The sequence below is a fragment of the Dasypus novemcinctus genome, chromosome 3 (assembly GCF_030445035.2).
Source record: "Dasypus novemcinctus isolate mDasNov1 chromosome 3, mDasNov1.1.hap2, whole genome shotgun sequence".
Lineage (NCBI taxonomy): Eukaryota > Metazoa > Chordata > Mammalia > Cingulata > Dasypodidae > Dasypus > Dasypus novemcinctus.
Genome location: NC_080675.1, coordinates 2,743,809 through 2,757,566, shown reverse-complemented (window position 1 = coordinate 2,757,566; position 13,758 = coordinate 2,743,809). Strand labels below are relative to the sequence as shown.

Sequence of the window (13,758 nt, the reverse complement as noted above, 5' to 3'; positions counted from 1 at the left end):
AATAGGCAGAACAGGGGCATTTGGGGGGCACTGGAACTGCTCTGCATGGTTTTGCAACGACGGATACAGACCATTATACATTTTGTCAAAGCTTATAAAATTGTACAGTGCAAAGCGTAAACCATAATGAAAACTACTGACCATGCTTCATAGCAATGCTTCAATATTTGTTCATGAATTGTAACAAATGTATCATGCTCATTTAAGATGATATTAATCGAGGAAAATTTAAGACGGGAAGGGGGCAAGGTATATGGGAATCCCCTATACTTTTGATATGAATTTTCTGTAACCTAAAACTTCAAGTTAAAAAAAAAACCCTAGTTAAAAAAAAAAATTCATGAACACAGGGGAGCAGGTGCAGCTCAGTGGTTGAGCACCTGCTTTCCATGTACGAGGTCCTGGGATCAATCGCTGGTACCTCTTTAAAAAAATCATGAAAACAAGGCTTGCTTTTAAAAAATTAATTAAATATTTCCAGAAGGAAATATATCCAGGCTTACCACTTCAGTTTTGTAAAGCCATGTTAATGCTTGATGTTTTGAGAAATATTTCTTGACCTAGTACAGTATAATATAAATACCAACCCTCACATGATTAACTGGTAAAATTGGAAAGAGAGCATTCCCAATAACTTTCCAATGTGCTGCCAGTTAGACAATATGCCCTACATATTCTAAAGCAGTGATTCACTGACATTTCCCATTTCATTTTAAAGGTTCATCAGAAAGCTAATTTGCTAATATACTTAAAAACTTTTCAACAATCTGATTTCAAATACTTTGGGTAAAAACTTTAAAAATAATCCATTTGTGACACAGTTGCAAAATTAACTTTCAAGATTTGCTACAGGGAAGCGGATGTGGCTCAAGTGGTAAGGCCTCCACCTACCATATGGGAGGACCTGGGTTCGATCCTTGGGGTCTCCTGGTGAAAAAGAAGAAAAAGCATGCCTGTACAGCAAGCCAGTGCCCATGTGAGGAGCCAAGTGCCCACACAGCGAGCCAAGTGACTGTGTGGGTACCACATGGTGCGCCAAGTGCCCACGTGGTGAGCCGAGTGTCTGCACAGTGAGCCGAGCCCGCCCGCGCAAGTGCCCTCGTGGTAAGCCGAGTGCCCACGTGGGTATCCGTGTGGTGAGCCAGTGCCCACATGGCGAGCCAGTGGCCACACAGCAAGCCAAGTGCCTGCATGGTGAGCCAGTGCCCACCCGTGAGTCATGCAGCAAGATGATGACACAACAAAAGAGAGATGAAGGGGAGAGTCAAGGTGAAGTGCAGCAGAGACCAGCAACTGAGGTGGTGCAATTGACAGGGAACCTCTCTCCACATCAGAGGTCTCCAGGATCAAATCCCAGTGAATCCCAGAAGAGAACGATGAGGAGAGAAGACAAAAAGAAAAACAGATACAGAAGATCACACAGTGAATGGACACAGACAGCAAGAACAGCAGGGAGGGGGAGGAAGGGGGGGAATAAAAATAAATAAATATAAATATTACTACTAGCCAAAGTTTTCTTAAAAAAAAAATTAGATTTGTACATGCCCACTCATTATGAAATCGACATCCCTCCCAATAGTAAAGAACCAATACAAATGCTATTTCAAAAAAATCAAGTATAAGTTGAAAAAATAAGTTCAACCTACAGGTTTAAACGTTTTTAAAACCAAGTAACAGAGAAAATCAATTCTCTCACACTAACAAGAGCAAAGTACAAAGCAGCAATATCCTTAAAAATGCAGTTGTTGAGTGTTGTGGTAAAGGGAGGTCTATTTGCCTTTGGATTTTTTGTTATTTATATTTTTACAAAAACATGAGTAGCAAAAATATTTCTTATTCTGCTCTTGCTTATTTTATATTGGTGATTTGGAATTAAAACATCTCCATGACATCTCAAAAAAGGTAACGTTTATACAGGCAATCTCTAAATCACAAACACCTGACTTGAAGTATCTCCACATTTCACCTGCTCTCCAGGCACACCCCCACTCCTATGCCCAACCCTCTTCCCACCCCCAAGCAAGCAGACACTCCCCAGGCACCCCTTTTGCCAGCTTTCTTTCACTCATACTATTATTCCCCTTTCTTCACGTCCTTTTGAATGCTTTTTAACCCTTCTATCTCTTAATGCTCGTGCAGTTACTAGAGGAAAACATGCCTTTCCCTGCTCTTCCTTCTACTTACCGGAAGACCCTCTCTAATAATGAATAGTAAGTGTGAACAGAAACAGCAACACATCCAAATCAAGGAAAAGAGCAGCTATATTCTGGGACTTCACAAAGAGGCCAAAACCAGGGTAACTTTCCAATAAAGGTGATATACAGAACCGGCACCTGATCTCTGTGCCAAGTGAAAACCTACTGGCATGATAACAAAGGAATACGATATGTACACACCCGCCAGGAGGACGTGTGCTCCAGCGCCTGCTGAGTGAGCGACAGATGACAGTCGCCTAGAAATTTCAATGCAATTCAGCAAAGCAGAAAGCAAAGGGAGAAACAGCATCCCATTTAGAGGAAGTTACACATCTCCACTCCCCTCCCAGGCCTCTTGCACCCCATCCCACCTTTCCAGAAAGCTGGTAGCCAGGCATATACCCCAGGCCACTAGCCCCACGGCCACAGGCAGGAGCTGGGAAACTCTTCTCTGGGGAACTGACAGGTCCAAGAGAAAATTCCTTTACCAATTTCTGATAGTATCCCCTCAAACTGGCTGGGGCCACACTTTATTTCCTAGTGAGATTCAATGTTCAAAAGTTTACCTATGCATAAAGGGAAGTCTCTAGTGAGTCTACTCATAATTATGAAAAGTGCAGTCAATAATCCACAGGCATATGGAGAAAAGCCACTAAGATTAAAGAAAAAAAAAAAAAACTAAGTAGGAAACAGGAAAAGAGAATTAAGAAGAAACAGAGACAACGCAGGAAACAAATGAGGAGGTCAATAAAAGAGGTGTGTATAAATGGATACACCCATAAAAAATTATAACCAAAGAAAAATTTTTAAATGTCCTGCTTCATGATACAAACACAGGATGTCGTAAACTATAATGTAAACCATTATCCATGTGGTGAAGCAGTGCTCAAAAATGTATTCACCAAATGCAATGAATGTCCCATGATAATGAAAGAAGTTGTTGATATGGGAGGAGTGGGGTGAGGGGGGTCGGGGGGTATATGGGGACCTCATATATTTTTAATGTAACATTAAAAAAAATAAAGACAAAAGAAAAAGCAGAATGTCATAAAAAGGAAAACTGAGAAAAAGAATACTTAGAAGGAAAAGCTATGGTAGCAGATAAAAAATTCCATGTAAGGTGAAGCGGATGTGGCTCCAGCGACTGGGTTCCCGTCTACCATATAGCAGGTCCAGGGTTCGATTCCTGGGGCCTCCTGGTGAAAAGCAAGCTGGCTTGCACAGTGAGCTGGCCCAAGTAGAGAACTAGCCCACACAGAGTGCTGTCCTGCATGGCCCGAGCAGGGAGCTGGCACAGCAAGATGATGCAACAGTAAGAGACGCAGAGGAGAGACCATAAGACACAGCAGACCAGGGAGCTGAGGTGGCCCAAGAAAATGAGTACCTCTCTCCCAGCCCGTAAGGTCCCAGGATAGGTTCCCAGTGCTGCCTAAAGAGAAGACAAGCAGACACAGAAGAACACACAGTGAATGAACACAGAGAGGAGACAGCAAATGCAAAACAGGAGAGGGGGAGAAATAAATAAATAAATCTTTTTTTTTTTTTAAGATTTATTTATTTCTCCCCCTCCCCAGTTGTCTGTTCTCTGTATCCATTTGCTGCATGTTCTTCTGTGACCACTTCTGTTGTTCTCAGCGGCACAGGAATCTGTGTTTCTTTTTGTTGCGTCATCTTGTTGCGTCATCTCTCCGTGTGGGCGGCCCCATTCCTGGGCAAGCTGCACTTTCTTTCGCGCTGGGTGGCTCTCCTTACGGGGTGCACTCCTTGCGTGTGGGGCTCCCCTACGCAGGGGACACCCTTGTGTGGCACGGCACTCCTTGCGTGCATCAGCACTGCACGTGGGCCAGCTCCACACCGGTCAAGGAGGCCTGGGGTTTGAACCAATGACCTCCCATGTGGTAGGCGGACGCCCTATCCATTGGGCCAAGTCCACTTCCTAAATAAATCTTTAAAAAAAGAAAAAAATTCCTTGTAAAGGCTAGAAGATAAAAATGAGGGCTTCTCAAAAAAAAAAAGAAAAGAAAAGGAAACAGACCAGGCAGTAAAACATCTGAAAAATAAGAGTTTAGGAGGAAACGGACTTTGGCCCAGTGGTTAGGGCGTCCGTCTACCATATGGGAGGTCCGCGGTTCAAACCCCGGGCCTCCCTGACCCGTGTGGAGCTGGCCATGCGCAGTGCTGATGCGCGCAAGGAGTGCCGAGCCACGCAGGGGTGTCCCCCGCGTGGGGCAGCCCCACGTGCAAGGAGTGCACCCGTGAGGAGAGCCGCCCAGCGCAAAAGAAGGTGCAGCCTGCCCAGGAATGGCGCCGCCCACACTTCCCGAGCCGATGACGACAACAGAAGCGGACAAAGAAACAAGACGCAGCAAACAGACAAAGAGAACAGACAACCGGGGGAGGGGGGGATTAAATAAATAAATAAATCTTTTTTAAAAATAAATAAATAAGAGTTTGAGACAGACACAATGGAGAAATCAGAGAAGAGATTATCAAAAAATAACACCAAGAAGTTTCCCAGAACGGAAGGACCCACGTCTTTCAGAAAGGTCCATCAAGGAGCACCAGGGAAAAACAGGAGATCCTGAAAGTATCCCGACATAAAACAAGTCCCACACAAAAGCCTGGGGATTGCAATGGCCCCAGACTTCTCGTTACCAACACTGGAAAGCAGGCAGCAATGGAGCAGTGCTGTCAAACTTCTGAGGAAAAAGTATTTCTAACCTAAATTTCCAGACCCAAGCAAACTGTCATTCACGTGTGAGGGAAGAAAAGACGTTTCAGATAGGCAAGGTCTCAAAACACTTTCTTTCTTTTTTCTTTTTTTTTTTTAAGATTATTTTATTTCTCTCCCCTGCCCCCCCCCCCCCCCCCCCCGCCAGTTGTCTGTTCTCTGGGTCTATCTGCTGAGTGTTCTTTGTCCGCTTCTGTCGTTGTCAGCGGCACAGGAATCTGTGTTTCTTTTTGTTGCGTCATCTTGTGTCAGCTCTCTGTATGAGAGGCGCCATTCCTGGGCAGGCTGAACTTTCTTTCACACTGGGCAGCTCTCCTTACGGGCCGCACTCCCTGCGCGTGGGGCTCCCCTACACGGGGGACACCCCTGCGTGGCAGGGCACTCCTTGCGCGCATCAGTGCTGCGCATGGCCAGCTGCACACGGGTCAAGGAGGCCCGGGGTTTGAACTGCGGCCCTCCCATGTGGTAGACGGATGCCCTAACCACTGGGCCAAGTCCACTTCCCAAAACACTTACTTTCTATGAACTCTTTCTCAGGAGGCTCCTTTAGAAGATATGTCCAGAAAGACACAGGGTCCAGAAAAAGCAGATCCCACAGAGAGAGTCAAGGGGAATTTTGACAGTAAAGAAGAAAGAGAAATTCCAGGTGATTGTTAAGGAGCAAGCCTAGAGAACAGTCTAGACTGGAACAGGAAATGGAAGGCTCTGGAAGGGCTGGCTCTAAGAAAAGAATTGAAAAGCATAGATTCTTGGAGGTCTTTGAGTATACTGAGGAGTTCTATTAGAAGTCTGGGACTAAACTCATGACTACACATTGAAAATCAAGCTCATAGAAAGAAATGACAATCATTCCAATAAATTAAAAAATTAATGAAGACAGGGAATTAATTATAGCATCCTATTGACTAAGCTGTGAGTGATATATTTTTACCTAATGAACATAATGTAACCACTTATTATCAACTTAAATAAAAATTATTATATAATCATTATTTAGAAAATATGGGGAGAGAGGAACGAGAGGAAGGGCTGGGGGTGTGTTTCTATCAGCGGAAAGAAGAGTTCCAAAAGCCTTCTCTTCATAGTAGGAAGTCCACAGGTTATGTTTAAAATGGAAAACTCAAAAACCAGCAGTACAGGCATGCTCTCTGAGAAACACGGAATCTGAGGCAGGAACTGCTAAACAGGCTCCAGGACCCATGATTCTTTCCCCTTCCACAGAACACCTCCATCCTGGGGCCTGGGATGTGGTTGGGGTCAGCACCATCTCCGGTGGCAGACTGAAGACCGAGTCCCTAAAGACTTCTCGGAATGAGGTTGCCGTAGAGCCCTGCACCACCTTCGCCCCAATCTTACGTGAGAAAGAAGTCAACCTTGATCCACTGTTATTTGGGTCTCTGTTACTGGCAGCTGAATGGGGGACGATTACCAGGAAAACAGCGAGAGGGGTTGAGGGGTTTAAATGGGGTTGCCCCGGGAAGTTAGAATCCGGGGTGGGCAGAACAATCCAGGAACAGTTATTTGGCATTACAGCTCTGAAATATTATTTGACTTTTTCAATTAGATAAATGCCATTATTTTAATAAAGGTAAAAATTATATGGTATGTAAAAATCACCACACAAGGTACAGCCAGAAGTGCTATTAACCTCAATTTCTAATACTAATATTAGATGTGTCTTTTTAGGTCAATTTTGAGTTTTAACATTGAACTGTGAATTTTAGAACTGATTTAGAGAAAGGACACACCAGACTATGAAGCCATTGCAGCAGCTTTTGAAAGGGGAAGCGATAAAAACAATGTTTAAGACTGATGTGGTAGACAGACTGAAAACTTCAAATGGGAAGGCACTTATTTAGGTCGGAGGGCTTCAGTTAGGACACTGATATGAGGACTGGAAAGAAAGGGCTAAAATAATACAGATATGAAAGCAGGCACCAGCAAAGAGGACTGAGAGTGACCGTGGTGCCGTGGAGGGAGAGAAATCCCGGCTGGAGGGCTGCTTGCTCAGGAATGAGGCGCAAGATGATCAGGGAACTTACCCCACTCAGCTAACACGGAGTTGAAGGTCAACCACACACCAGGGAGCCTAGAGTGCCTACAAATGAAAGCAGGAGGACTGCATCCAGCATCCATGTGGAATCTAAGCCCCCTCTTGACATAGATGTGGAGTGGACACAACCAATCCAAGGTCCACAGGAAGGAGGAATACAGTAAGGATTAGAGTGGCCTTACTGATATTCTATTCATGAACTATTGTGGTTAGTAATCGAAGAAAATGTGGTGTGGCATTGGTGTGGAAAAAGTGGCCATGGTGGCTGCTAGGTGTGGGGAATGGGAGGAAGAGATGAGATGTGGAGGCATTTTTGGGACTTGGAGTTGTCCTGGGTGGTGCTGCAGGGACAATTACCGGACATTGTAGGTCCTCCCATGGCCCACTGGATGGAACGTGGGAGAGTGTGGGCTATGAGGTGGACCACTGACCATGAGGTGCAGCGATGCTCAGAGATGTATTCACCAAATGCAATGAATGTGTCATGATGATGGGGGAGAGTGGGGGGGGGGTTGTGGGGGGAGTGGTGGGGGGTTTGTGTGCGTGGGGATCTCATATTTTTTTAATGTAATATTTTTTAAAAATGAATTTAAAAAATAATAAATAAATAAATAAAGATGATTCAGGGAGGCAAGATGATCACAGGGAGATCAGGGATGTAGACAGAAGGCTGATTACGTGCTCGCTCAAAATTCCTAACAGTTTTCAAACCTATGACTCTGACTTTGGAGATCGGAAAAACTATCACTGTCTCCATAACTTCAGGAATCATCTTAGAAGAGTTTCTACTTGTTCTCCAGGGAAGTTTCAATACCAGGATGGAATCTGACTGAAATTACATGATTCGAATTCAAATTTCTCTTTGAATTTCTAATTCTTTCCTCACTAAGGATAACAAAAATCCCAAGTTCCATGTTATATCATCCATCCTCTTTGAAAAGTTTTAATCTAAAAACTATTTTGTTGCCACAGTTACCTTCCAATCAATAAAACTGACCAAAAATCGAATACTCGGTGCAGATGGCTTAAAATCAAATTGTGAAGTGTGATCTTTATATCTATTTCACAGGTAGTACGTATTTTACTTGCACAAAAACCAAGTTTCTCTGGTAGATGTGAAGTTCAAATAAAATCTTCAAAGGATTGCCATGTTTAGCTCACACTGCCAAAACACTTGTAATTTTAGATCTAAGGAAAATGTATTTTCCTCTCAACCATTTTCATCAGTAGGAGACCATTTGTGTAAGCTTCTCACACAAGTTCTAAGGTAAACTTAGCATACTCTTATTCAGTAATCTTCTAACTATCTAAGAATCAAGCTTATATGTAGATAAGGACTAACAAGTATTAGGTTATGGGGGGTTAGGGTGATGAGATTAGAAGGGTTTTAACTTTTTTTTTCAAAACTTCCTTTAGTTTTATCTCCTTTTCAATTGAAAGAATACAATTTTTGATTCATTCTCTTCCATCAAGACCCTGTTACTTTCTTGGCCTCACTTTTTGCCCTTTCACTGGGAAAAGCATTTTTTCATCTCCCTGTATTTAATTTGGTTTGGAATTAACAATCCTGTGTGCTCACTTGTTTATCCAGCATCACTCAGGTCACCATGGGCAGAGGAGACTTCTGAGGGCATCTGTCTCACACCATGTGGCAGGGCAAAGGCACGAAGCAAGAAGAGTTACTTACTGGTCAACCCGCAGCAGTCTCAGGTCTTTAACTTAACATGTGTTTTAGTATTTTGCTTAAAGAACAAGTCCCTGTGAATTAATGACTTTTTCAGTAGCTCACATAGTGGTATCGTGGAGTGAGAACAAATTTACCAACTCCGATTTTACTTATTACTTAAAGTCTGGATTTACAAAGACACTGCCGCCACTTTAAAGCCCAACGTTGACGCACAAAGTGTGACGAGAGAAAGCTGAAGTTAACTTGTTAAGGCTGAACGGGCTCAACTCTCCCATCTCATACCATGTAGTCAACAGTTTCAAATAGCTATCCATAAAATCAAAATTATGTTCACCTAATTTTACTATGCAATCCCAACATTTATCTACATTTAGAGGTTATTTCAAAAGACCCGTTTCTTCTATCTGTTATTTAAGAGAAAAAAAGGTTCCCATTTTACACAAACATTCTATCCAGAGAAACCATTAAGAGTAAAATGTATTTTCAAATGTTTATACCAGCAGTCAAACCTCACTTAATAAGTCTGGTAAGGGAGCTTCCCCAGTCATCCCACACACATCTAGGGCTCTGCTGGGCAGGGCAGTCGTATTCAGGAAGGAGAACTCTGAGAAAGTACTGCTCCCTTCATATAAGAAAAACCACAAATGGAGAAAGTAAGCGAAAGGCTAGAAAGGCTAGAAAGATTAATTCTACTCATTGTACAGGAAGCGCAGCGTGAGGGAAGATGCCCTGGACGGACCCTGTTGGACGCACCTCCGTGAGCGTCCGCGCAGGCACAGAGCCTCCCCAGGCCTCACCCAGACTGCAGGCCACACCAGGGGGTGGGAGAAGACCCCACGGCAGGCGCCCAGACCCACAGGCCAGGATTTCAAACATCAGCTCCATGCAGCCGGAAAAGGACCACTGCACCCAAGCCGAGAAAGACGTATGAGCCTGTAACACTATTCCTATCTAAGGATAAAAGGCAACTAATTCACCGCATTAAGCTGTCCATATTTGTCCACTTACTTCAAGAAATTTTGAAGCATTTCATATGCCCTTCTTCAAACTGTATCAAATTTTTATTTTTAAAAATAACTTAAAAGAAATAACCCAAAGCAGGGTTATTTCTAACTTTTAAAGTCTGGAATTTCAAAAAGGAAACGAATCAAACCGTAAACATAATCAAGGGAAAATTAAAGACAAAACCCTGAACTGAAGGCTGAGATGTGTCTTGTCCTATGCAACTTCTGTAGCAATAAGAAAAAAAGAGCCAGAAACAGCCGTTCTTTAAAACCTAAAAACTTTATTACCCCTACTTTCCAAATTTTCTCAGAGATTTCCCAGTAAGACTCAAAAACCGGGCTGATGCAGTGCCTTTCTTCTTAAAGTTTCAAAAATTCTACGTAATTGTCATTAGACACCTGGCAAGCTTTGGGAGGGGAAGAGGTTGGTCCCCTGCAGGACAGGAAGCTGGATATCAGAGGTTCGAACGTCCAGAGTATGAATCCACAGATCGAGAGCCTACATAGAATTAACATTTAAAGATATATTTTTAACCATTTATCATAAGCACATGCTGGAAAGGGAACTCCCTTTTACTTAGTATTCTTTAATTATTAGATGTGCTAGCAGTACAGATGAACTCAAAACTTTTGCCAGCTGCGAAACACACTCTGTTTTCCTGAGCAGAAATAATTCCACTTGAGCTTAGGGTACCCGATAATGCTCCACAGACAACTGTATTTGAAAGACCATTCCTTGCCTTCCAATAGCACTAACTAGACAATTCCAATTAACACTAGTAATGGCTGCACACATAGTTTAACCAGAAATGTGCCACTTGAGTTACAATGGTACCTATGTAAACCAGCATGAGATTATTTTTTCTAAAATATATTAGAAAAATTGCCATCTTAAAACTTAAGTTCATTCTTCTCTGTAACTCAAAGCTTACATTTCTGTGTGCAAACTGAGTTCTTAGGAGAATAACATAATTTATTTGTCATCACAATTTCCAAAGAGCAAGAACACAATTTTGAAAAGTTTTTCTATATTATCTCACATAAAATAAAATAGATAATATATAAAATAATTCTCTACGTTAACACAAGAACATTGGTTAATATTTCCAAAGGTTGACTCTCACAAAATACGGCCCCCCACACCTGCTTGACAAAAGCTTCCTCGGCAAAATCCACCCAGTTCATGGAGGGGAGGGTAACGCCTGGCGGGAGAGCCAGCCCACCAAGCTCACCAGTGAAGCAACCTTGCCCCAGCTTCCCTTCAGGCTCGCTTTACTCACAAGCTGCACCCCAGACGGGACCTAAGCGTAGGTCTGTCTGGATTTCAAGATCAAGATCTCAGAAAGGAATGGCAAACACTGTACTCAGAGGACTTGGATCACCAGACACACCAAAGAGCTCACTTTCAAAGCAACAGGGAAGCCGGTTAATTATTCAGTCGGAAATCGTGCCAATGACGTGGTTAAAGGACCAGAAACTTACTGCTATTGCATGTAACTGAGAATGAAATAGAGCATAACCAGTTGCCCTGGGGCTGCTCTCACAAGAGATCCCCTCAACACCCCACTGGAGAGCAAAACCCAGAAGTCCTCTAGAGGACACTGCAACTGAAGTTTTCATTTGTAAACAAAATACCAAATTTCATTTACCATTTGGCAGAGAGGAGGCCCCACTAAGGAACATACTAGTTTGTTTCTTCACCTAAGTATCAGTTTTCTCTCTCCTAAACATTAGAAATGACTGGTGCAAACTGCACAGTCCTAGCCTGCTGACAAGGACGAGGCAGGATTTCCAGGGGCGGGGCCTGGCCACCACACTGCCACCTCCTCCTCAGGTGCTGGGCCGTGTAAGAACCAAGAGTCAGAGGGTCTCCCAGTGTTCACGTTAGAGGGAAGACGCAGTTTCCCTTTGCACTTTACCTGTCTTCCGGGTTTTCCTTATCATTTAGTGGAATAATCAGATTTCTCCCTAATAGTTTAGTTGACCAAGTTTTCCTAAATACAGCATTATAGATCCTTAGTGATAGCATTCCTAAATGAACTGGGAACCTGAGAAAGCATACAAAGAACCCCATATAAAGAAAAACTGGGACTTCCTATACTGACAGATCCAGCTACCCCCAAAACGTCACAAGGGTCTAACACAATGTAGTACGATTTTACCTGTCGTTCAACCTAAGTAATTTAACGTCAAAATTCCTTTGGAGGTGCTACAGGAGAGGGGGTGCGCAGGCCCCGGGGCACCCAGAAGGTGTGGACAGGCGGTCACCCAGGAGCGGCCTAACATCAGGGCTGGGCTCCCAGGAGATAACATGGGGGTGGAGGGCCCACGGGGCGGTGGGTGAGGCAAATGCAGAGAGCACACACGACTGTGCGGAGGGACACTCAACGCTGGCTCCGGACCCCAAAAGCAAGCTGGGGGGGGGGCGGATATCCCAGGGTGTGCTGCAGGAAATGATATCCAGACTCGAGGGTGGATCTAGGAAGCGGACGGGGCGACGGCCCGGCGGGGGGGTGGGGGTGGGAACGGAGGATGTGGCTCCAGGAGCAGGATGAGGGGGCGGGACGGCCGAACGCGGATGTGCGCGCGCCGAGGAGGGCAGGGAGGGCCGAGGGGCGAGCGAGGGGCACGGGCGCGGGAGGGCCCGAGGGGCTGGGGCGGCGGCCCGGGAGGCGGGCCCCGGGAGCTGCGGCGCACAGGGGCGGGAAGGGCGGGAAGGCGCAGGGACCTGGGGGCCTGGGGGGTAAGAGCCGGGGGGCTGAGGGCTTGTGGCCTGGGGGACTGAAGGGCTGGAGCTCTGGAGGCCTAAGGCCTGAGGGGTGGGGGCCTGGGGGCCCTGAGGGGCCCGGGGTCGGGGGCCTGAGGGCCTGGGAGGCTTCGAGGTTGGAGGGCTGAGGAGTTGGGAGGGTGAGGAGCCAGGGATCGGGGGGGGGGGCTGAGAGCCTGGGGGGCTGGGGGGTGGAGGGGCCGGGGGTCGGGGGCCTGAGAGCCTGGGGGCCTGGGGGGCTGAGGGGTTGGGGAGCTGAGGGGCCGGGGGCATGAGGGCTTGGGGGGCTGAGGGGCTGGGGGCCGAGGGCCTGAGGGCCTGGGGGCCTGGGGGGCTGAGGGACCGGGGGGCATGAGGGCCTGGGGGGCTGAGGGCCGGGGTCCTGGGCCGCGGCCGCGCGCGCACTCACCCCACTCGAGGAACTCGGCCACATACTTGTCGCGGCGCAGGGCCGAGTGGCTGCACTCGGTGTACAGGCAGACGAGCACGTCGAGCAGCGTCTCCACGCTCAGGGCGCTCTCGTTGCGCCAGGGCCCGTCCAGGAGCAGCTGCTCCAGCTTCTTGAGCCGCACCTTGGCCGACATGGTGCCGCGCGGCCCGCTCCCAGCGCGCCGGCCTCTCGCCGCCCGCTCGGCCAGTCCGTCAGGGCGAGCCCTCGGGGGCCCCGCGGCCGCGCGCCCGGGCAGCAGCGGCGCCTGGTCGCCGCCCCGTCCGCGTCGGCGCGCCCCGGCCTAGGCCGACATCTTGGGCTTGGTCCCGGCGGCGCAGCGTCTGGGGCGCCGGGCCCCGCGGGTCCATGGGCCGCTCTCCTCCCCTCGGCGCCGCCGCCCGCCCCGCCCGCCGCGCCCGCCGCGCCCGCCGCGCCCTCGCGCTCGCCCCCGCGCGCCCCGCAGCCCCGCCCGCCCGCGGCCGCGCCCCTCGTCGCCCGCCCGCCGCCCGCCGCCCGCCGCGGACCTGGAGCGGCGCGGACCCGAGCGCTGCGCAAGCCCGGCCGGCGCCCGAGCCCCGACCCCAGCCCCGACCCGGCGGCCCAGCCCCGCGGCCCGCAGCCAACCAGGGCGCGGCCAGCGCGGGCGCAGCCAACCACGGCGGGGCCGGCCGCGGCCGCGCTGACCTCAGCGCGCCGCCCCGCCCCTGCGCTCCCGGCTCCCGGCTCCCGGCGCTCGGGCCTCGCCGCTTGCCGTAGGGAGGCCGGGACGCTGGGAAGGCGCTGGGCGGGCGGGGGTCGGAGCCGAGCGCTGCCGGCGGGGGCGGGGCCGGCGCGAGCCGGGGGCGAGTGCGCCGCCGAGATTGCGGCGCCAGCGCGTGCGCAGAGGGCGGC

The 13,758-nt window shown here is 48.0% G+C and overlaps 1 protein-coding gene across 2 annotated transcripts in view; it reads right to left on the bottom strand.

The window, feature by feature from the left end:
* Positions 1-13,180, bottom strand: part of CDC42BPB (CDC42 binding protein kinase beta) — a 153,130-nt gene extending 139,950 nt beyond the window's left edge. The window contains exon 1 of one of the 2 annotated variants that reach the window (XM_058291275.2): positions 12,847-13,180. In XM_058291275.2, the coding sequence (XP_058147258.1) occupies positions 12,847-13,021 (175 nt within the window). In that variant the 5' untranslated portion in view covers positions 13,022-13,180. The remainder of the gene's footprint in view (positions 1-12,846) is intronic. The other variant, XM_058291279.2, reaches the window with a different exon arrangement.
* Between the last annotated feature and the right edge of the window lie 578 nt (positions 13,181-13,758).